The 24,538-nt window shown below is 44.5% G+C and overlaps 1 protein-coding gene across 2 annotated transcripts in view; it reads right to left on the reverse strand.

Moving 5' to 3' along the window:
- SGMS1 (sphingomyelin synthase 1) overlaps positions 1-24,538 on the reverse strand; it is a 107,350-nt gene that overhangs the window by 17,279 nt on the left and 65,533 nt on the right. For both annotated transcript variants that reach the window (XM_032231883.1, XM_032231881.1), the window contains one exon: positions 2,396-3,231. In XM_032231883.1, the coding sequence (XP_032087774.1) occupies positions 2,396-3,018 (623 nt within the window). In that variant the 5' untranslated portion in view covers positions 3,019-3,231. The remainder of the gene's footprint in view (positions 1-2,395; positions 3,232-24,538) is intronic.

The raw sequence follows: 24,538 nt of genomic DNA on the forward strand, positions 1-24,538 counted from the left end.
TCAACATGGAAAAAAAAATCCCAATGTAACATTATGAAGGCTGGATAGTCTGCATGTGCTTTGCTTCTTTGAAAGACCAAGTCCTAATCTTATGATGAGGTCAATAAATATTCTTGCATAATGATAACCTTCCCTCTTCTCTACTTTATATATCTTATTCTCACCCCACATCTCAGAAATGCCACACTACAAAAGTTTCCCCAAATTTCCTGAATTGCAGAGAGTCATAATGTTTCTCTGGACAACACACTTTCTCCATCATGCAAGAGAATCTAATTGGATCTCCTTTTTTATTTTCTTCTTCACACACTTGAAGGCATCACTGATGCCATTCCTCTCTCATCTTAGGGCAGGGGTGTCAAACTCACATTGTCACATCATCATGTGACATATCGGGATTTTCCCCCCTTCAATAAATGGCAGGGGGGGGCATGGCCAGCACATGACGCATCTGCCCCGCGGGCAGTGAGTTTGACAACCTTTCTTAGGGAATCCAAGATGTGCAGAAGCCACTTGCTAAATCCTTCCCTAAACTCAGAATTGCATCCTTTAAAGCTAGATTTGATATTCTTCAATCTGTACTTCTTCAAAGCATGCATAATAAAATGGTAAAGTAAATAGTAAACTTTACTATTTTAGTAGTAATAGTAAAGTCCCTGTAGCTGAGCATATCGGCCCATGTGATGACAAGGAAGTTCAAACGATCTCACAAGTAATTATGCTGTCAATTTTACAGAGATATTAGGCAAATCTGTATTTTGCCCCTAATAGATAAATTCCCAGAAAGTCCATAGGGATTTTACATGAACTTTCTCCTTTAGGATCTGAAACCATTCATTACGACCGCCTCCTGCCACATACCTCCCAATGGCCGATAAGATCTCACAGGATGGGCCTTCTCCGGGTGCCGTCGACCGGACAATGCCGGCTGGCGACTCCTCGGGGGAGAGGGCCTTCTCTGTAGCTGCTCCGGCCCTGTGGAATGATCTATCCCCAGAGATCCGGACCCTTCCCACTCTCACAGCTTTCCGAAAGGCCACTAAAACCTGGCTATTCCGACAGGCCTGGGGCTGTTGACCTCATGAATGAGGTCCAGACCCGCCTAGATTGAGTGTATGATGTGTTGCTTTTTAATCTGTTTTCTCTTTCCCTATTTTTAACTTTTTATCTTTTTAGTGTTGTATTTTGTAAGCCGCCCGGAGTCCTTCGGGATTGGGCAGCATATAAATTCATTAAATTTACAATTTACAATTACGTGTCCAATAGCTAAATTTTGGGTTGCCACAATAAAAGGAAGATAAAACTGATTAAAGACATACTCATCTTGGTTTTAAAACATTACTTTCCATTTGATACATCTTAACTTAATAAACTGTCAGGGGATAGATAGTTTTTATTTTACACCTATTAATGTTTTCTATTTATATTATATGGATCACCAACTGGTGGTCTACAAGAACATTTTGCTGGTCCACAGAAAAATTATTTGCATTTTTTATGTTGCACTAAATACTATTTATCGTTTTTAAAAAATCATATTAGCGGTCCGTGGGATTTAAAACTATGAATTTAGTGGTCCCTGAGGTCTGAAAGGTTGGTGACCCCCGATCTGGATAACAAATGTATCAACATAGTAATAGAGGAGGGTTCACTGACAAAACCGCGCTCGACTAAACCGCGCCCAACTAAAGCGCGTCGCTGACGTCATCAACAGGGCGACAACAGTGCAGAGACAGAAACACGCTGTAAACCCTAAACCTAAAATTAACCCCTAAACCTAAACCTAACCCCCCTAAACCTAATCCTAAACCTAACCCTAAACCTAACCCTAAACCTAACCCTAAACCTAACCCTTAACCTAACCCTTAACCTAACCCTAAACCTAATCCTAACCCTAACCCTTAACCTAACCCTAAAGCTAACCCTAAAGCTAACCCTTACCTTAAGTTGAATCGGCTTGCTTTCAAAGCGCTATTAAAAGCACCCTTCTTTCTCCGCACTGGCTGTTGTCGCCCTGTTGATGACGTCAGCGACGCGCTTTAGTCGAGCGCAGTTTTGACGGGTCTTGATAGAGGAGTGAATGTTATAATAAGTGATTTATTTTGCTAGTTGCTAATGTGACATTGTATGCATTTCCTTCACTCCAATTTTGTTCTTCTAGATTTTGCTGATTCATTGATCAAATAAATATTATTGCATTGTTCACACTGTATTGTGTAAATAATTATTCTGCAGCATATTTTATTCAGTCGTTGCTCTAATTTTTACTCACACCTCCCTTCATATATACTTCAATACTTTTATGACCCACATTTACCGTTAAGTAGAAAAATCACAGTTTAAAGCAAGCATCTATAAAAATAAAATCAGGAGCAATCACCACTTGTCTACTTACTTGTATTTTAAAAGCAGCCACTGAACTAACCAAAGTCCTACGAGGATCAAACCGTTAATTTCACAGATAGAAAAGGCCCATTGAACCCGGTTAAAGTAATCAAAGAAAGCATCTGGAAGGGGGGGCTCCTCCTCTTTGGGAGGTACTCGTTCGTGGACCAGTGAGATTGTCACCGTGGTCAGGAAGAAACAGCAGAGTGCATAAAGGAAAGCCAGAAGCGTCTTCTCCCACTCCACAGGATACTGAGACCGTTCCAGATCCGGCATGGAGATTTTTATCATTTCTTTCCTGTAGCCGTTCGGCACCCCGTTTGGCTTGGGGGCTTTGCTGAAGCCGTTTTCGCTGGCCGGGGCTTCTGTGCTGATGCTGAGGTGGCCGTTGGCGTGCCCATTTTTGTGCGCCTCAATGTGGTGTTCTATTTTCAAAGTCTCTATCATGTCTAAGAGCTGCTGCCCGCTGTCGGAAGTCACTCGCGACAAGGGGGGCTTCTCAAAATCGGCCTTGGTTAAGTTGATCAAATCACGCCCAGATAAATGCTTCAGCGGTTCACAGTATTCGGGCACCGCATTCTCCAACAACCAATCTGCCACTTCCTTGCGTGACCAGAGCTCGACTTCTTTCATTTCTTCAGAATGCTTGCATGTAGTCTTCTCAATTACTTTAAGGAGGACAACCGTCACTACTTTTGCAGAAAAGAAGATCTCTCTTTGGCTCGTTCATCCTGCTTAAGCCACAGCAGAAACCAGTTCTGCAGGCTGATGCAAAACAGCCTCAATTTGCTTGAAAATGGGGTATCTTCCGTCGGCATCTGCAGTTGCTGCTTTCCTGGTAATTTCCTGGTAATGAAAAAAAAAAAAAGAGATTAGGAGAGAAATTACGTTCTACTCAAACACCCTCTGTTTAGACAATTTGTACTGGAATGTAACCAACTGCATTTTGCTTCTCTCTCTCTCTCTCTCTCTCTCTCGCTCTCTTTAAATGCCCAGCCCATTTATCAATCAGTGATAATCAATAGCTTTATTCTATGCTATCTGAATCAGAGTTAATCTTGTATTTTACTACCTGATCTGATTTGATTTATTGCATTTCTATGCCGCCCTATTCCCAGAGGGACTCAGGGCGGCTCACAAACCAAAGTAAGGGGGGGGGGAATACAAACAGGAGGAAAAAAACAACGGACAAACAACTACAATAATTTAAAAAACACTAAACAGCCACACAATTCGAGCGGGGGCGGGGAACTCGTCAGCCCCAGGCCTGTCGGAACAACCAGGTTTTAAGGGCTTTGCGGAAAGCCTGAAGGGTGGTGAGGGTCTGAATCTCCACGGGGAGCTCGTTCCAGAGGGCCGGAGCAGCCACAGAGAAGGCCCTCCTCCGGGTGGTAGCCAATCGGCATTGGCCAGTAGATGGAATTCGGAGGAGGCCTAATCTGTGGGATCTAATAGGTCTGTTGGAGGTAATTGGCAGCAGGCAGTCTCTCAAGTACCCAGGTCCAATACCATGAAGGGCTTTATAAGTGACGACTAGCACCTTGAAGTGTATCCAGAGACCAATAGGCAGCCAGTGCAGCTCACGGAGGATAGGTGTGATGTGGGTGTACTGGGGTGCACCCACAATCGCTCGCGCAGCTGCATTCTAGACATCTGATGGACAAGATCATTTTAATCTTATGTGATAAAGCAATCAGATTTTATTTTTATTCTGATGAGCCTTCATTGCACCTAAATTGGTGGGTGAGATAGGACAGGGCAAGCAAAACCTCACCATTGCTCATATTCTGATCGGCTTAAAGTCTATCTCAGAGTATGCTGTCTGGAATAGCTACTTCCCTCTTATGTCACTTAATTGCAGTCTTTCCAAGGGATACCTCGACTTACAACTGTCTACAATGGGACCTTGGGTGCTGACCATAATCCGTTCCAGGACTTCAGTCGGCACCCGATTTGGTTGTGACTGACTGCGCATGCGCACACAAAAAAAAAATAGGGCGGAAGGGAAAATCACCACGGCTGTGCTTATTCGGCACCCGAGGATGCGTTCATTACCTGAGTGAAACATTTAGCAGACTTTTCGGTCTGAGCCGTTTGGGACCTGAGGTCCCACTGCCTTTAGTGACCATCCCAAGTTACAATGGCACTGAAAAAAAGTGATTTACAATTGGCTTTTGCGCTTACGGCCATTGCAACATCCCCACGATCACGTGATCAACCTGTGGGCGTCTGGCAACTGGCATATATTTATAATGGATGCAGCATTCCAGAATCACATGATCATCGTGTGTGACCTTCCCAGCTGGCTTTTCACTATCAAAGTTAGTAGGAGAAGCTAGAGTCAGTTAATGAACATGTGAGCCCCTTAACTAACTTAAGGGAGCGATTCACTTAACAACCCTGGGTCACAACATCAGGCGCATCTCACTTAACAACTGCCTTGCTCAGCAACTGAAATTCTGTGCAATTGTGGTTGTAAGTTGAGGACTACTTAGACAAACAGCAGTGCATGAACTTTTGAGCAGGACAAGGATGACTGCAGCAGGATGTCTAAGCAGAAATGTCACACACACAAATATACACACATTCACACACTCTCTGTTTCTGTTTCTGTCTCTGTCTCTGTCTCGCATGGCACAGAACATACACATATATAATTCTTTATATAAAGCATATAAACATGTACAATTTATAATTTATTAGAAACAATTTCAATCAGAATTATAAATAAAAATAACAAAAACATTAGCATATCATTTGGCCTTTTCCCCACTGTTGTTCATATACCAAGCTAGTCTAATAACTATTATTTTATTCAGTACAACAAGCCTTTTGGTCCAGGAAAAAGATCAACTGTGGGAATACGGGATTTATCAAGGACAATAAGGGTAGAAGGGAGTTTAAAAACCATTCAAAATGATCAACATATTTTCTGTTTCTAATCTTTTTGAAATACGGCCACAGTAGTAATTCTGCTGCCCCAAGAATCAAGCCAGATACCATTTCTTGCTCTGGTTTCATTCAAATAATATCGAAACATAAAATGCAATACTAAAATTTCATGCAGAGGAATTTTTAAAGATTTAATTCTCTGTAATATTTGTACAATACATGCAATATCTTCTGATTTCTAGAGAGAATAAATTGGAATTGGAAATTCAAATGGGAATTTCATAGCACTTGTCAGTTCACAAAGCAAAAAATTATCTTGTAGACGGTGGGTATTTATAAAACATCATCCAGCTATGGCCAATTCTCTTAAATGACTAAATCAAATCCACACAAAAAAAATGATTTACACAAAACCAAGAGAAAACTTGCAGGCGTGGGTTTCAGGCGGTTCGGGGCGGTCCCCGCGAACCGGTTGGTCAGCGAACCCGGAAGTAAGTAACTTCCGGGAACGCCGAAGGGCCCACCCGCCCGCGTTTCTTATCTGGTTTTGACGAGTTCTGCGCTTCCACGCATGCGCAGGACGCATACAGCGCCTGCGCGATCCTCCAGGAGCAGCTGGAGCATCGCACAGACGCTAGTACGCCTGCGTGCTCTGCGCGCGTGCACGAGGATGCCGCCGGCCCCGTTCCAACCAAACCGGTTGGAACGGGGCGAGAAACCCACCCCTGATACTTACATACCAATAAAGGAGAATAATTGTAGCTCAAGGTTGAAATGAGGGGTCCTTGGTGCACTCTAAGCTTGGTTGTTTTCTTGCAGATAGAAACTAGGTATAATATGCTAGTAAGAGGTGACTCCTTACTAGTACGCATGATGTTACGTAATTGGGTATTGAAACGTCTGCAAGAAAACAATCAAGCTCACAAGAGTTTCAACATATTATTCAAGAAGACTAATCCGGATAGAGAGTTGCTCAACAGAGCAATAACTACTTATGTCCCCACTCTCCTCTTTCTTCAATTGCAGAAGTTTCCTACAGATTTCCAATCAGACCGTGTAAAAACGAGGTAAGACTTTAAAACGCAGAATCTACTATCCCGTGGCAACCCTTCCTTATAACTGCTGCCGTTGCAAGAATACCAAGTTACCAGAATGTGCTAATATGCTCAATCTTGCACCCACGGCCAGACGTTATTTGCAATGAGAATGATACTCATCAGAACTAATCCTGTCACTGAATTCATAATGAAGAAATGAACTTTCTAGAAAGAGCATGTGACAATATGTCTGTCATGATTTTCAGTACATAAATGTGTTTGAATTGAATTGAATTTTATTATTTGTATGCCGCCCTTCTCCGGGAGGGACTCAGGGTGGCGAACAACTCAAAAGGGGAAAAGGGGAACATAGAACAGAATACAAGTAATTAAAATAACCAAGAATCACACAACCATACAAGTCGAGAGGGGAGGGGAACTCATCAACCCCAGGCCTGCCGGCAAAGCCAGGTTTTGACGGCTTTTCGGAAGGCCTGGAGAGAGGTGAGGGTCCGAATCCCTGCGGGGAGTTCGTTCCAGAGGGCCGGAGCTGCCACAGAGAAGGCCCTCCTCCGGGTAGTAGCCAGGTGGCATTGGCTGGTAGATGGAACCCAGAGGAGGCCAACCTTGTGTGATCTAATGAATTTCCAACCAAATTGGATTTCTAGTTAAATAGAAGTAAGGAGCTCAAACTCACAGTTAGTGATGGAGGATTTTTCTCCTCTTCCTACTCTGTACCATAAACAACACAGAGAAGAGTGTGATACTTCGGAATGCTATAAAGCGGGGGGTGTCAAACTTGCAGTCTATGGGACAGCTGCATCACACGCTGTCCATGCCCGGTTTAGCGAGGGGGGAAAGTCACGATATGGCACATGATTTAATTTAATTTATTAGATTTATAGGCCGCCCAATCCGGGAGGACTCTGGGCGGCTTACACAGAACAAGAAAGAAAACAAACAAAATAAAAATTAAAAATAAAAAAAATTAAAAATTCTCCAACACCCATACGTTCTGACTGGGGCTGGACCCTACATAGTAAGGTCAACAGCCCCAGGCCTGCCGGAACAGCCAGGTCTTAACAGCTTTTCTGAAGGCCATGAGGGTGGGTGAGGTCCGGACAGGGGTGGGTTGCTAATCCCGTTCCAACCAGTTCGGTGCACGCGTGCAGTTCACGCATGCATCTTAGCGCCTGCGTGTTGCTCCAGCTGCTCGCGGAGACTCGCGCAGGCGCTGTTTGTGCCATCCAGCTGCTCGCAGAGAACCGCACAGGCACTGTATGTGCCATGCGCCTGCGTGGAAGCGCAGAAGCCTTCAAAGACCGGTAAGGAGCGCGGGCGGGCGGGCGGGCCCTTCGCCATTCCCGGAAGTTACTTACTTCCGGGTTCGCCGACCAACCAGTTCGCGGGGACTGCCGCGAACCAGTTGAAACCACCCCTGGGTCCGGACCTCTGGGGGTAGCTGATTTCACAGGGTCAGAGCAGCCACAGAGAAGGCTCTCCTCCGAGGCCCCGCCAGCCGACACTGTCCGGCTGACGACGTCCTAAGGAGGCCCACCCTGTGGGATCTTATCGGCCGTTGGGATGATGACAGCGATGACACAAGTTTGACATCGTTGCTATAAAGTGTATTAACTTAAAGGCGAATTCCACTAAGACACATTTAAAGTTAAACATATTACGTATTTATTCTTTCAACAGCTATTTTAAAAATGATTAAAAGCCCTTCGTGATTGGAAGGGCAATTGTTGAGAAAATGAAGTTAATGCATGATGTTTAGTCAGGTTATTATTTGAAGAAATAACCAAAAATCAGATTCCTTGAGTATGATTAAATTCATGTGTTTACCATTCCTGTTAAAGGGATATGACACCATGAAAACAGAAACATTTAATTTTCTTCCTAAAGCGTTAGGTTGCCAAAATATTGTAATAAAAATTCGATATCCCTGGAAAAGTGAGCAAAGATAAGAAGAAGAGAATATGGAAGTAATATAAGCTGGCAAAGAATATATTTTTCAAGTAATTTAGCAAAAAATTCCTTAGCCCCCAAACAAAAGAGAAAGAATTCTTTACACATTCAGTTATAATTCAATGTTCTTCATGTTTCATAGAATCATTGATAATGTGTTTATGTTGGAAGTTGTGGTTGCAGATAACCTCTATGCTTCCACCAAAAGTGGTTGGAAAATAACTGAACTATGCCACTGCCATGTTCCTATCACATTTTACATGTCACCATGGATCACAATTCTGAAGATAACAGATCATGTACTGATATGGATGGTGAGAATTTTAAGCTTTGGAGGATACAGAGTTATGTGTTTCTAGTAAAGTAAATGTAAACGTTCCCCTCGCACGTATGTGCTAGTCGTTCCCGACTTTAGGGGATGGTGCTCATCTCCGTTTCAAAGCCGAAGAGCCAGCACTATCCGAAGAAGTCTCCGTGGTCACGTGGCCGGCATGACTAAACACTGAAGTCACACGGAATGCTGTTACCTTCCCACCAAGGTGGAGCCCATTTTTCTACTTGCATTTTATACATGCTTTGAAACTGCTAGGTTGGAAGAAGCTGGGACAAGTAACGGGAGCTCGCTCCATTACGTGACGCTAGGGATTGGAACCGTCAAACTGCCGAACTTTCTGATCGACAAGCTCAGCATCTTAGCCACTGAGCCACCACATCCCTGTATTTCTGGTATTCAAGCTCAATTCAGCTTCTTCAGTAGCTCAAACAGGGACAACAGTTGGTGAACTTTGGCGTGTCACTCTATTAGGGCATGTCACCTTTCACATGTATGTCATAGGTTTGCCATCAATGCACTGTAGCCTGAGGAAAATTCTGTGAGATGAACTTTTGCTCTAATGTGCCTGAAACAAGAGAACCACAACACATACGGTCGTCTCTCTCACTATGCAAATTTCTACAACACAAAACCCGCTGTTTCCTTTCTTCCTGGCATGGGTTAATTCTTGAGAGCAATTTCTTAAAAAGGGAGAGAAGAGGAACCCTGAAATTAAAAGAAGCTTTGAAAGTTAAGATTTACTCCATGCCTACCTTTCGGTGTTGCAAGTATAAAGACTTATATAGCTCCTATCCCTGGTCTTGTTCTAAGAAGAGAAAATCACTGATCCACAGTAGTGATCAAGAAATACAGTCCATAGGGGAGCAAATGTGTTTCTGTTTTATGTTTATAACTAATGTAGAAGGATAAGACAGTCTGAAATCTATCTTTTCAGATATGCTAAAGCAGCCTACATACAACCTTGGGGAAAAGAGCTAGTAGTGATTACACTTGTGAAAAAGACAATTAAATTCTTTATATAGCAATTACTCCTGGGGCACAGATGGGGTTTGCTTGGTTTATCACATGGCTTTTATTTTAAGTGACTCTGCAGCTAATTTCTGAGTAAACAAAACTCATTTAGTAGGTCTGAAAGCTGAGAAAGATTAACTCATGCTGATATCCTTCTTTTCACTCAAAAAGAACAGATAAGGCAGTTGTCCTCAATCTTCCTAATGCCACGACCCTCTAATACAGTTTAAAGGGTAATTTTGCTACTGTTATGAATCGTAATGTAAATATCTGATATGCAGAATGTATTTTTATTGTTATAAATTGAACATAATTAAAGCATAGTGATTAATCACAAAAACAATGTAATTATATATTGTGAAATATTTATTTCTAATTACAAATAAATGAAATTTTGTCTTGAAGCCTGGTGTAGCACTCAAAGATCCGTTTCCCACAGAAAACACCGGGAACCACAAAACCTGGGTGGGTGTGGCCAACTCAACATCACTCCCACCCAGTCACATGACATCCCCCCCCCCCGACATGCCTACCCAGGTTTCATTGCTCAGTGTTTTCTGTGGGAATAGGGCAGTGGCGGGTTTCAAAAAAATTTGGAACCTCTTCTGTAGGTGTGGCCTGTTTTGTGGGAGAGGCTTGCCGGCCATGTGACCAGGTAGGAGTGGCTTGGCAGTCATGTGACCAGGTGGGAGTGGCCAAGACGATGTCACTGAATTCTTTGCCGCAATGGATGATCTACAAAAAGATATAAAAAGGGAAATTTATTATTTTATGTACTTGCTACTAAAATAAGATTAAAATAAGTACACAAAACAATAAAAGAGCTACTTACAGAAGGAAGATGATTGTCCTTGCCAGTTTTCAATATCACTGACTCCAATGAATGGGCTGCACAAAGAAGAGACACAGAAATGAACTCTTTCACTGCATGCACTGCATTAGGGTGAAACCAGCACACAAAATAATAGAAAAGGAAGGTTACTGTCCTTTTGTGTGTTGAAGTCACCCACTGACCACATCTTGCTCCAATGAATGGCCTGCACAAAGAGACACAGAAAGGAAGACTTTAATTGCTTGCACTACTATATTAAGGATGAAACAAGCACACAAAGCAATAAAACAGCTACTTACATATGAAAGATGACTGTCCTAGCGGTCATACTCTGTTGTCTCTTCATCCTGTTAAATAATACTAACTGCAGAAGAAATAAAACAATATTGGGCTCGATTGTGGTTGTAAGCTGAGGACTACACTACAGGTAACAGAAGGGACCTCTGTTTTCACCCAACAATGTACAGTCTTTTCAGGAAGGATATCCCCCAACAAACAGGAAAGATATAGTTTTTCATCTAAGAAGTTAGATCAAGAATGAACGTCATAGGTAGATTCACAGAGCAATACAGATTTCTTTTTCTGAAATGTATTCCTCAGTTCAAAAAACAGGAATATATGAATTAGGGTCAGTACTTAGGACAGACTAAGTAGCTATTTAAGAGTTAGTGGTGTCATGGTTAGAAGCAATGGTAAAGCAAAATATGGATTTAAAACCAGTAATATTTGGTTGGACATTTCAAAGGGAATACAATACAGACAATTTTAAAAAAGATTCTACCAAAAATAATTTAAAATAAAACCATTTTAAAGTATTCCACACACAATAATTTAAAATAAAACCATTTTAAGGTATTCAACACACAGTAAGTTAAAATAAAACCATTTTAAAGTATTCAACACACAATAATTTAAAATAAAATGAGTTAAAAGTATTCTACAAACAATAATTTAAAATAAAACAATTTTAAAGTATTTCACACACAATTTAAAATAAAACCAGTTAAAAGTATTCCACACACAATAATTTAAAATAAAACGAGTTAAAAGTATTTTACACAAAATAAATTAAAATACACCATTTTAAAAAATTCTATACTCAATACTTTTAAATAAAATGATTTAAAAAATTCTATACAAAATTCATTTAAAAGTATTGAGTATAGAATTTTTTAAAATGGTTTATTTAAGTTATTGTTGATAGAATCTTTTTTAAATAGTCTAAGACAGCGAGGCTGGGGACTGGAGAGGCACCGGGGGGTAAGCAGGAAATCCCCTTTCGGCCACGCAGTGTACGCCAGCTTGCAGCTTTCACGAGGGAAAGCCTAAAGGCCTTCCCTCGCGAAAGCCGAAAGCTGGCGTACCCTAGCCTCCTGCCACTGCCAACCCCCTTTCAGCTGCAAGCTGGCATACGCTAGCCTCCCGCCACCACCCACCTTCTTTTGGCTGCAAGCTGGCGTATGCTAGCCTCCCGCCACCGCCATGCCCCTTTCCGTCACGCAACATACACCAGCTCGCGGCTTTCGTGAGGGAAGCTAGCTTCCCGCTTCTGCCGCCCCCCCTCACACTTAGTTGCTTACCTGAGGGAAGCAGCAAGCTGCTGAAAGGCGAAGTGAAGTGAAGGGAGAACCCGATCAGCAAGCACGATGCGACAGCTGCTCAGGAACAAGAGGAATGTTTCCCGTTGGCGCCGCGCTTTTAAACGGGTGTTAGAGGCGGCCAGGTCAACTCCAGCCCGCTCACTGATTGGCTGAACTCCAATCAGTGATGGGCTGGGCTAGTTTAATGCGGACGGGCAGGGGAGAGAGTGAGCTGCAACGGAACGGGCAGGGCAAGTGAGCAACAGGACTGGGGCAGATGTTCCGGAACTTACTTCCAGGTCCACCAGTGGAACCTCTTCTAACCGGTACGGTAGATTTGACGAATCTCTTCTACCGAACCGGTTAGAACTGGCAGAAACCCACCTCTGGAATAGGGTCTCTCTTCTCTCCCCCTCCCTCACATTTCTGTTTTTCTCTATTTTTCCTCTCTCTTTCTCTTCTTCCTTTCTTTTTCTTTGTGCCTTCTGGCAAACTGCAGTTTTCTTGGCAAGAGATCTAGCTTGCCATTGCTTTTGTCATATGTCTGATAAAATTAGTTTCTTTCATTCTTTCTTTCTTTCTTTCTTTCTTTCTTTCTTTCTTTTTCTTTCTTTGCCCCTGATTTGTTTCCCTCTCTTTTCCCTCTCTCATTCTCTCCCTTCAGCTCTCTTTCATTTCTTTCTCCCTCTCCCCCTTCTCCCTCTAATTTGTTTCCCTCTATTTTCCCTCTCTCCCATTCTCTCCTTTCAGCTCTCTTTCATTTCGCACTCTATCTCTCCCCTTTTTTCTTTCCTGGGCCGGGATCACCGCAAGAGCCACACTGCATAGGGGAGTCCTCCGCGGTCCCCTTCGTGTTGGCTCAGGAAAGAGAGGGAAGAGTTCCAGAGACCTGCGCACTCTCTTTTCCCCCTCCTCGCCTCCATTCCAGCTCCTACTTTCCCCCCACCACACACACACACACACACACACACACACACACACACACACACACTGATCTTGGCCGCTCAGCCGTCTTCAGCAAGAAGAGCAGAAGAAGTCCTTCCCCTACCAGCACCAGGTTTTGTTCTTTCCTCCTCCAGCTGCGCGCGTGGTGATCCCACCTTGCAGACTTCCAACCAATAACCCCCTCCTCCCCCTCCCATGTCCCCAGTCCAGTCTCCCTTCCCTTCTTCTCTGTTTGGTTTCCAGCTAACGGTCTCCCCCTCGGATCCCGGCAGAACTAAGCAGAGCCAGCTCAGCGGAGCCAGGCCGATGCCGGGGGGGGGGGGGGGAAGCGATATCAGGTGGAGACTTGGCGGCCGCCACAACCTCTCCTCAGCCGTTGCCCTTCTCGCTGCCCAAGCCTCCCCCTTTGAGGCAGCTCAACCCCTGCAAAAGGCGTGTGCCCTGTTGGAGCTCCGGGGCACGAACAGTCGCTGAAAAATGCCCGCATGGGATGCCGCTGGACTGGCCTGCTGGGAAGCCCGTCAGTCTTCTGGCATCTCTCCTTCCACTGCATGGGGAACCCGATCCACTCCTTCCATTTGGGCCAGCTTCTCCCCAGCCTCTCCACGGAAGGCTCCTCGGCGACCCCTGTTAAAAGGTTGTTCGACCCCCAAAGGGGTCGCAACCCACAGGTTGAGAACCGCTGAGATAAAGGAAACAAATAGCTCTTTAAAGGAAAAAATAGTCTTTTTGTGACTGCTTTTTCAAAAGTGTCCTGAACAAAAAAAATAATAGAATGCCCAATGAAGAAATTTGAATTCATAGAAGCTAATTATTTCTAGTTTTGCCATAAATCAAATAGGGGACTAGATGTAGAAATTTGAACCAGTGGTGAAATTCAATTTTTTTTTACTACCAGTTCTGTGGGTGTGGTTTGGTGAGCGTGGCAGGGCAAGGATACTGTGAAATCTCCATTCCCACCCCACTCCAGGGAGAAGGTTACTGCAAAATCTCCATTCCCTCCCCACTCTGGGACCAGTCAGAGGTGGTATTTTCCTTTTTTTTTAAATAGCAATAGCAGTTAGACTTATATACCGCTTCATAGGGCTTTCAGCCCTCTCTAAGCGGTTTACAGAGTCAGCATATTGCCCCCAACAACAATCCGGGTCCTCATTTTACCCACCTCGGAAGGATGGAAGGCTGAGTCAACCCTGAGCCGGTGAGATTAGAACAGCCGAACTGCAGAACTGCAGTCAGCTGAAGTAGCCTGCAGTGCTGCATTTAACCACTGCGCCACCTCGGCTCTAGTAGTAGTTCTCCAAACTACTGAAAATTTCTACTATCTGTTTTCCAGAACCTGTCAGAACCTGCTGAATTGCACCCCTGACTTGGACTTAATTTAGTGAGTTACCTCTGTCACTATGTATTCTACCCAGTCTGCCAACTAGGGAATGTTTGAATGTTGAATGTTTATTTTATTTATATGCTGCCCTTTTCCCCCGAAGGGGACTCAGGGCGGCTCACAACTCAACCGAGGGAGGGGGATGCAGACAAAAATTAAAACGACACGCAACAATACATAATTTAAAACACACAAGAGTCATACCATTCGAGAAGGGGGTAGAAGCTTTTTAGCCCCAGGCCTGTCGGAATAGCCAGGTTTTGAGGGCTTTGCGGAAGGCCTGGAGGGTGGTGAGGGTTCGAATCTCCATGGGGAGTTCGTTCCAGAGGGTCGGAGCGGCCACAGAGAAGGCTCTCCTCCGAGTAGTCGCCAGTCGACACTGGCCGGCGGATGGAATTCGGAGGAGGGATTTTAAATAGTGTAATTTCCCTTGTTACTGGGCTATTATTTTCCTTTTTTTCCCCATCGGCTGAACTACCTTAAGTGTTTAAACAGAAACTAGGTGTATAAACATAAGGGTAATAATAATAAAAATAGTAATATGGACATGGGATGTTGCAAGTACAGCAAACAGTTGAAGAAAAAAGGACTGAATTGTCTGAATGACAATGAAGAAGATGCACTGAAGATAGTACATCATGAACGCTTACTGAGTCGTACAGAGATCTAACTGGCTTACAAAGGCCTATGAAGCGGTATATAAGTCTACTGCTATTACAAGACCAAATGAAGAATAGGAAAGAGACACAGCAAGGCAAAGTATTGCCTGGTCAATACCAAAATACCAAAAAAAGTAGGAAACATCAGGACTTGGCAATGGGAAAACTGAAGGAAGAAACAGAGGGGCTAATTCTGCCTGCACAAGACCAAGTCTTAAGAGCAAATTCATACAAAGCCAAAATTGAGAAGACAACAACAGATAGCAAATGCCACCTTTACAAAGAAGCTGAAGAAACAGTGGACCACCTAGTAAGAGAGCCGAGGTGGCGCAGTGGTCAAATGCAGCACTGCAGGCTACTTCAGCTGACTGCAGTTCTGCAGTTCGGCGGTTCAAATCTCACCGGCTCAGGGTTGACTCAGCCTTCCATCCTTCCGAGGTGGGTAAAATGAGGACCCGGATTGTTGTTGGGGGCGATATACTGACTCTGTAAACCGCTTAGAGAGGGCTGAAAGCCCTATGAAGCGGTAGATAAGTTTAACTGCTATTGCTATTGCTAAGTGCTGCAAGATCACACAGATTAACAATAAACAACGGCATGAGAAAGTAGCAACAACGGTGCATTGGAAGATCTGTTAAGAAATGCCACCTGGCTGCAGAGTGGGACAGATGGGACCATAAAATAGACAAAGTAATGGAAAATGAAGAAGCTAAAGTGCCCTGGGGCTTTAGAATTTATTTATTTATTTATTTCAGTTGATTCAGTTGTTCAGTTGTGTTTATTTATAGGCCGCCCTTTTCCCTGAGGGGACTCAGGGTGGCTAACAACTCATATAGGAGGGGAAGACGTACAATAACAAAAAAAACAAAAAAACACAACGTATAATAAAAACAAGTAACATTCATTCAACATTCGGGTGGGGGCAGATTGTGCTCTTTACCCCCAGGCCTGGCGGGATAGCCAGATCTTGACGGCTGTGCGGAAGGTCTGAAGGGTGGTGAGGGTACGAATCCCCACGGGGAGATCGTTCCAGAGGGTCGGAGCTGCTACTGAAAAGGCTCTCCTCCGCGTAGTTGCCAGCCGGCACTGGCTGGCAGATGGCACTCGGAGGAGGCCTAATCTGTGAGATCTTATGGGTCGAGAGGAGGTGATTGGCAGGAGGCGGTCTCCCAAGTACGCAGATCCACTACCATGAAGGGCTTTGTAGGTAGTAAGAAGCACCTTGAAGCGCACACGGAGATCAACAGGTAGCCAGTGCAGCTCGCGGAGGATAGGTGTTATGTGGGTGAACCGAGGTGCACCCACAATCACTCGCGCGGCCGCATTCTGGACTAGCTGAAGCCGCCGGATGCTCTTCAAGGGCAGCCCCATGTAGAGCACGTTGCAGTATTCCAGCCTAGAGGTCACGAGGGCGCGAGTGACTGTTGTGAGAGCCTCCCGATTCAGGTAGGGTCGCAACTGGTGCACCAGGCGAACCTGGGCAAATGCCCCCCTGGTCACAGCCGACAGGTGGTAATCAAAGGTCAGCTGTGAATCCAGGAGGACTCCCAAGTTGCGAACCCTGTCTGAGGGGTGTAAAATTTGGCCCCCCAGCCTGAGCGATGGAACACTAACCAAATTTTTGGGAGGGAAACACAACAGCCACTCGGTCTTTTCTGGGTTGAGTAAAGCTTGTTAGCCCTCATCCAGTCCCTAACGGCCTCAAGGCCCCGGTTCATCACGTCCACCGCTTCATTGAGTTGGCACGGGGCGGACAGATACAGCTGCGTATCGTCCGCATATTGATGGTATCTTATCCCGTGCCTCCGAATGATCTCGCCCAGCGGTTTCATGTAGATGTTAAATAGTACGGGGGACAGGACCGACCCCTGCGGCACCCCATATGTTAGGGGCCTCATGGTCGATCTCTGTCCCCCGACCAACACCGACTGCGACCTGTCCGAGAGGTAGGAGGAGAACCACTGCAAAACAGTGCCTCCCACCCCCACCTCCCGCAGTCGTCACAGAAGGATACCATGGTCGATGGTATCGAAAGCCGCCGAGAGATCAAGGAGAACCAAGATGGAGGCGTGGCCTCCATCCCTGGCTCTCCAGAGATCATCGGTCAATGCGACCAAAGCGGTTTCTGTGCTGTAACCAGGTCTGAAGCCGGACTGGAAGGGGTCCAGGTAATCGGCTTCCTCCAAGGACCGCTGGAGCTGGTAGGCCACCACCTTCTCAACAACCTTCCCAACAAAGGGAAGGTTGGAGACTGGACGGTAGTTGTTAAGTACGGCTGGATCCAAAGATGGTTTCTTCAGGAGGGGTCTCACCACCGCCGTTTTAAGTGCGGCGGGGAAGTGCCCCTCCCAAAGCGAGGCGGTAATAACCGCTTGGATCCAGCCCCGTGTCACCTCCCCGCTGCCAGCAACCAGCCAGGAGGGACACGGGTCCAGTACACAGGTGGAGGCACTCACAGCCCTCATGGCCTTGTCCACGTCCCCGGGGGTAAAATAGACAAAGTAATGGAAAATGAAGAAGCTAAAGTGCCCTGGGGCTTTAGAATTTATTTATTTATTTATTTATTTGTCTTGTATGCCGCCCACTCCCGGAGGACTCCGGGCGGCTCACAAAAGACAAGGGAAAGGTGGGAACGAGACAAAGACAACATATTAAAAACAAAACCAACATTCACAATTTCTGTGGAGGTAGATGCTTCTCAGCTCCCCCCAGCCTGCTGGAACAGCCAGGACTTGGTGGCTTTGCGGAAGGCCGGGAGGGTAGTAAGGGTCCGGATCTCCACGGGGAGCTCGTTCCAGAGGGCCGGAGCTGCAGCAGAGAAGGCTCTCCCCCGGGGAGTCGCCAGCCGATATTGGCTGGCAGATGGAATCCGGAGGAGACCTAACCTGTGAGATCTAATCGGTCTGAGAGAGGTAATCGGCAGGAGGCGGTCTCTCAGGTACCCAGGTCATTTAAACTGTCAAACATCTGCCACGTAACACCCCGGACTTAACAAGTGTCAATAAGGCAAAAAGAGCCTGGATACTGGATGTAGCAGGACCTGGAGACAGCAGAGTAGAAGAGAAAGAGCTGAAGACGGTAAAGAAGTACTAAGACCTGCAAAGAGGAATAGAATGACTGTGGCAAAAGCAAGCGAAGATAATATCAATAGTAATAAGGCACCTGGGGTCTAATCCCAAAACATCTGGATCACCCTCAGCCCTGACAAAATCACCATTAATCCCTTGCAAAGAGCGGCTTTACTCGGAACAGCTTATATCCTGCGATTATATATTCTTAATACCATCAAACAACAGCATCTGCCTATCCCAGGTCCTGCTCAGCAAATTGATTTTAAAAAAAAGCCAAACCCAATGCAAACATCTGGCAGACGGCATAACAAACCATATGAAAGATGAAAAAAAATAATTAAATAAAACAGGCACATATTTAAACATTGAAGAGTAAAATATATGGGGGGGGGGGGGACTTCAACCAGCCAAACAAAAGGAAAAATCTTAACTATGAAAGGTGACTAAATCTACCGTACTTTGAATAAATAGAATTCTATTATTTAGTTTTATTTATTTATCAAATTTATACTGTCACCCATCTTATCAGAAGTGACTCTGGGGCAACGCACAACAATCAAATGACCTAATATAAAAACAAAAAGATGACAGTCATTATTAAAAATTAAAGTAGTATTACAAAGTATACAAATCACAAATGGAGAGAGTAACTATATTAGCTATAAAGGGGGGGGGCACGTTCAAATGTCACTGGTCCCCTGGGATCCCCCAAGCCTGCTGGCGTAACCAGATCTTGAGAGACCTTCCTAAATATTAACAGGGAAGTAAGCCAACTTCACTTGGGGGAAGGGGCTAATGTTAGCAATAGCTATAGCAGTTTGGAGTTTGGAGTTTATTCAATTTGTAGGCCGCCCTATTCCCCGAAGGAACTCAGGGCGGCTGAACAAAAGCCAAGGGAGGGGAAATTACAAAAAGTAAGACAAAACAATCAGACAATACGAACAATTTAAAAGCACAACAGACACAGCAAATTCGAGTGGGGGGGGGGAACTCAACCCCAGGCTTGCTGGGACAGCCAGGTCTTCACGGCCATCCGGAAGGCCCGAAGGGTGGAGAGGGTCCGAATCTCCACGGGGAGCTCGTTCCAAAGGGCCGGAGCAGCCACAGAGAAGGCCCTCCTCCGAGTAGTCGCCAGCCGACATTGGCCGGCAGATGGAATACGGAGGAGGCCTAATCTGTGGGATCGAATGGGTCTGTGGGAGGTAATCGGCAGAAGGCGGTCTCTCAAGTACCCAGGTCCAATACCATGTAGGGCTTTATAAGTAATAACTAGCACCCTGAAGCCTATCCGGAGACCAATAGGTAGCCAGTGCAGCTCGCGGAGGATAGATGTAACGTGGGTGTACCGGGGTGCACTTATACTTATATACCGCTTCATAGGGCTTTCAGGCCTCTCTAAGCGGTTTTACAGAGTCAGCATATTGCCCCCAACAATCCGGGTCCTCATTTTACCAACCTCGGAAGGATGGAAGGCTGAGTCAACCTTGAGCTGGTGAGATTTGAACAGCCGAATTGCTGAACTGCAGTCGGCTGAAGTAGCCTGCAGTGCTGCACTCTTAACCGCTGCGCCACCTCGGGTCTAAAGTTCCATAAGGCAGCACCAAAAGCACACAAGTTAATTGCTTATTCAAAAGATTGCAAAGAGAATTTCTTTGCACGTTCTGGTGGAGGAAATTACACAAATATGGGAAGCCACCAAAAAGAACATTATCTTTCCTGCTTCCCTTTATAATTGCTGCTTTTGCAATCTACAATTTTCTAACTGTACAGATAGTGGTCCTGAGTGGGTGGGAAGTTTCCTACATGAAGTTAAATGTTTTCTTTTTTTAAAAAAAAATAAACCCCAACTAAGCATCCACACCCAACATATCTGAGATAACTGCTTTTATTTTATTACCAGAGCTACTCCCAGAGGTTGTATTTCTCTTGTTGCTTTCTGTGATTCTTTATTTATGTTGGATGAGTCATTCATTACTGGAAGCAGTGAGGAATGTTTGCCATCAAAATTGACAACATGGATGCTCTGATAATTTAAGCCAGACACCTCCCAACTAAGCACACTGCCATTACTCCCCGCTAGTTTCTGTGTGTGTGTGTGTGTGTGTGTGTGTAAATATACATATATTTAAGGGACATGGTGGCTCAATGGCTAAGATGTTAAGCTTGTCAATCAGAAAGGTCAGCAGTTTGGCGTGACCCGTCAAAACCGCGCTCGATAAGCCGCGCCCGATTAAACTGCGTCGCTGACGTCATCAACAGGGTGACAACAGCCAGCGCGGAGAAAGAAGGGTGCTTTAAATAGCGCTTTGAAAGCAAGCCGATTCAACTTAAAGTAAGGGTTAGGTTTAGGGTTAGCTTTAGGGTTAGCTTTAGGGTTAGCTTTAGGGTTAGGTTAAGGGTTAGGGTTAGGGTTAGGTTAAGGGTTAGGATTAGGGTTAGGGTTAGGTTAAGGGTTAGGTTTAGGGTTAGGTTTGGGTTAGGTTTAGGATTAGGTTTAGGATTAGGTTTAGGGGGGTTAGGTTTAGGTTTAGGGGTTAATTTTAGGTTTAGGGTTTACAGCGTGCTTCTGTCTCCGTGCTGTTGTCGCTGTGTTGATGACGTCAGCGACGCGGTTTAGTCAAGCGTGGTTTTGTGGTGGAACCGCAGTTTGGCGGTTCGAATCCCTAGCACCGCGTAACAGAGTGAGCTCCCATTACTTGTTCTAGCTTCTGCCAACCCAGCAGTTCAAAAGCATGTAAAAATGCAAGTAGAAAAATAGGGTTCACCTTTGGTGGGAAGGTAACAACATTCCGTGAACCTTTGGCATTTAGTCATGCCGGCCACATGACCATGGAGACTTCTTCAGACAGCACTGGCTCTTTAGCTTTGAAACGGAGATGAGCACCGTCCCCTAGAGTTGGGAACGACTAGCATGTATGTGCAAGGGGAACCTTAACCTTTACATATGTAGCTACCTAACTACCTACCTACCAGTGGTGGGTTGCAAATCCCGTTCCAACCAGTAACAGTTGGAACGGGGCTGGCAGTGTCCTCATGGACGCACACAATGTGCACATGTGCGCACATGTGCATGCATTTAAGCACCTCCACAATGCTCTAGCTGCTCCATGGAGTGTCACGCAGATGCTGTATGCGCCATGTGCCTGCGCAGAAGCACAAAAGCCTTTAAACTCCAGTAAGGACCTCAGGCGGGTGAGTGCACCCTCTGGAGCACTGTACCGGAACGGTATCCGGTGCTCCGGGCTGGCTCCGGTTTGCACGTACCGGGGTGTATCGCCTGCAACCCACCACTGCTACCTACCTATATCCCTCTCTCTCTCCTCCCTCTTCCAAATCATCCCTATGAGAAGGGAAGTTAAGTAGTAGCTGGTCACTTCTAAACTCACCCAACCATGTGACTCAGAGGAGCACACCCTACATTCCCACAATCACAGCAAGCTACATACCACAAGAAAACTATGAAAAAAAATGCAAGCAGGAAATCCTGTTTAAAATATGGAAATACTCAATGAAAGGTTTATTTGTATATTGAGTTGCAAGTGGAAACACACCAGCCAGAGAGGTGGAAAATGAAGGAAATGTTAGTTTGAGAAACAACGTGTCCTTTCAAATACATAACACAGAGAATACACAATAGTCAGGAAACACACACACAGACAAGCACACACATTTTCATGTATCTCCAAAGAAAGAGAACAATAATATGAAGAGATATAATTACATATATTTGAAATTGGTTTCCCAAATTGTAAACATGTCATTTCGTGCCAGTCTGTTGAGGTAGGCCAGGTCAGGAAATAGGCTCTACAAGGACTATTGAAACTCTATTGTTGCAAGGTATAATAACAGACTCTGGAAAGTTTACTGAAGATTTCCTCTGCTGAGAATTAAGGCAGGGCAATCCTTGGTTTCTATCTCACTCACTCCTTTCGTTCAGAGCCAAGTTGGTGTTTATGCAACTTGTCCTTGCATTCTTCCTTTGTAATTATTACTTTACTAGCGTACGTTTGATTTGGCCTTTATTATTTTTTTTGCAATCCCCAACAAAAACGGGGATTCTTAGAAAAATGTGTTTTGGCATGACAAAAAGACATACGTATTAGATTTCAACGTAATGCGACTTCACATGTATACTGTTTCTCTTTAATTTCACTGTAAAAATAGGACAAGCTGAATATATTGACATATAGTAGAAATACACCAAAGGGAGGAGTAGCGGGATAGAAGAAAGAGGGGTAGAGAGGGCGGGAGAGAGGATTGGAGGGAGGGTGAGAAGGAAGGGAGGGAGTGTACCGGGAGAGAGGAGTGGTAGAGGGGGAGGGGAAGTAGGCTAGAGGGGAATGATGGAGGGAAGATGGAAAGTTGGAGGGGGGGCGAAAGAAAGAGGTGTATGGAGGGTTGAAGAGGTATAGTGGGTTTCTATTTTGGGGGGTATTGTTGACAAGAGGAATTGCTGTGTTTATTGTTTAATGTTGTATGGCCCTGGTTATGCACAGTATATATGTGACTGTATGAAAATGAAAATGGAGAATAAAAACACATTTTACAATTTAAAAAAAAAGACATTTGCAATTTGGTATAATGAAGCATACATTTCTCACAACAATGCTCTCCTTTATTTTTCACTTCTTTCAATACTGAGCCATGGTACAGGAAGGAGGTGTGGTTAGCAGGAAGATACTTAAAAATAGGACACGGTGGCTCAGGGGCTAAGATGCTGAGCTTGTTGAGTTCAGCAGTTCGAATCTCTAGCGCTATGTTAACGGGGTGAGCTCCTGTTACTTGTCCCAGCTTCTGCCAACCAGGCAGTTCGAAAGCATGTTTAAAAATGCAAGTAAAAAAATAGGGGCCACTTTGGTAGGAAGGTAACAGTGCTCTGTGCGCCTTTGGTGTTTAGTCATGCCAGCCACATGACCACGAAGATTTCTTTGGACAACGCTGGCTCTTCGGCTTTGAAACGGAGGTGAGCACTGCCACCTGGATTCGGGAATGACTAGTGCATATGTGCAGGGGAACCTTTACCGTACTTACTTAAAAATACTCTTTCCTCCACCACCTTCCACATCACCCTCCTCATTTAGAAAATTCCCCATTTAATCCCCACATTAAAATGTGAATTGAAAGGATTCCACCACAAAACCGTGGTCAACTAAAGCGCGCTCGATGAAACCGAGTACCTGACGTCATCACAGCGCGACGAAAAAAGCACGCTGTGAGCAGTAAAGCTAAAATTAACGCGTAAACCTAAACCTAACCCCCTGAAACCTAACCCTAAACCTAACCCTTAACCTAACCCTAAACCTAACCCTAACCCTTAACCTAACGCTAAACCTAACGCTAACCCTTAACCTAACCCTAAACCTAACCCTAACCCTTAACCTAACCCTAAACCTAACCCTTACCTTAACATGAATCGGCTTGCTTTAAAAGCGCTTTTTAAAGCGCCCTTTTTTCTCCGCGGTCGTATTTGTCGCGCTGCTGATGATGTCAGGTACGCGCTTTAATCGAGCGCGCTTTAGTGGACCGTGGTTTTGTCGTGCCACGAATTGAAAGGACCAAAGAGTACAAAACTCACCCGAATTCCAGCAAGTAACCCCTGGATTTTTCAAAACATGATGTTCAATTCAAAAAGGAGAAATTGAAGAGAAGGATCCAAGTGAACGGTGACCAAATTGCTAATTCCAAGCATTGTTTTGGCCAAATCTGTGTTTTTCTTCCACCACTTTCTACATTAGAACACCACTATACTACTCTCCAAAATCTAGACACAACACTGCATGAGTAACAAATCATTTTATGAGCATTTGAAATTAATATTTTAGCGCAAAGAAATGATTCATTCTCACAGAACTGCTTGTAACTACCAGCGGAAAAGCAATGTAAACACAAGAGCTAATTGTGTGGTAGAATCTTCCTTAGCAACAATCTACTTATCAGAACTAGTAAACAAAACTTAAAAGGATATAAGGAAACAAACACTCACACACAAAGCCCTGTGGTTGTTATCAATACAGCCTAGGACAAAACGTACTGTTGAAACATACCCAATATAATGCGGACTTGACTCAGAAACAAATATATGCTGATTTCCGGGGAAATGACTTTGTTGTCTGTTGCAACAATGCTTTCATAAATCATGTGCTACTTCAAAGACTAATGGTTTTAATGAGAAATTTCATCTAATGCGGCTTTGGGGTTATTTAAAGGTGAGGTTTTTTTGTCTCCACGTTTAAATCACTTTAAGGATATTCTCTTCTCCTATCACAGGGAAGAATGTGGGGCTCCCTTGTGCCATAAACATATAAGTCTCTCGCTCACGTTTCCAGAAACATTTGAATATAAAAGGAAACACAACACAAAAAAACCTCTCTAAATAAATTTCAACATCTGAGAAGTATTATGTTAAATCAATGCTTTTCAAACCTGGGTAAATTATCCCA

This window comes from Thamnophis elegans, chromosome 15, assembly GCF_009769535.1.
Source record: "Thamnophis elegans isolate rThaEle1 chromosome 15, rThaEle1.pri, whole genome shotgun sequence".
NCBI lineage: Eukaryota > Metazoa > Chordata > Lepidosauria > Squamata > Colubridae > Thamnophis > Thamnophis elegans.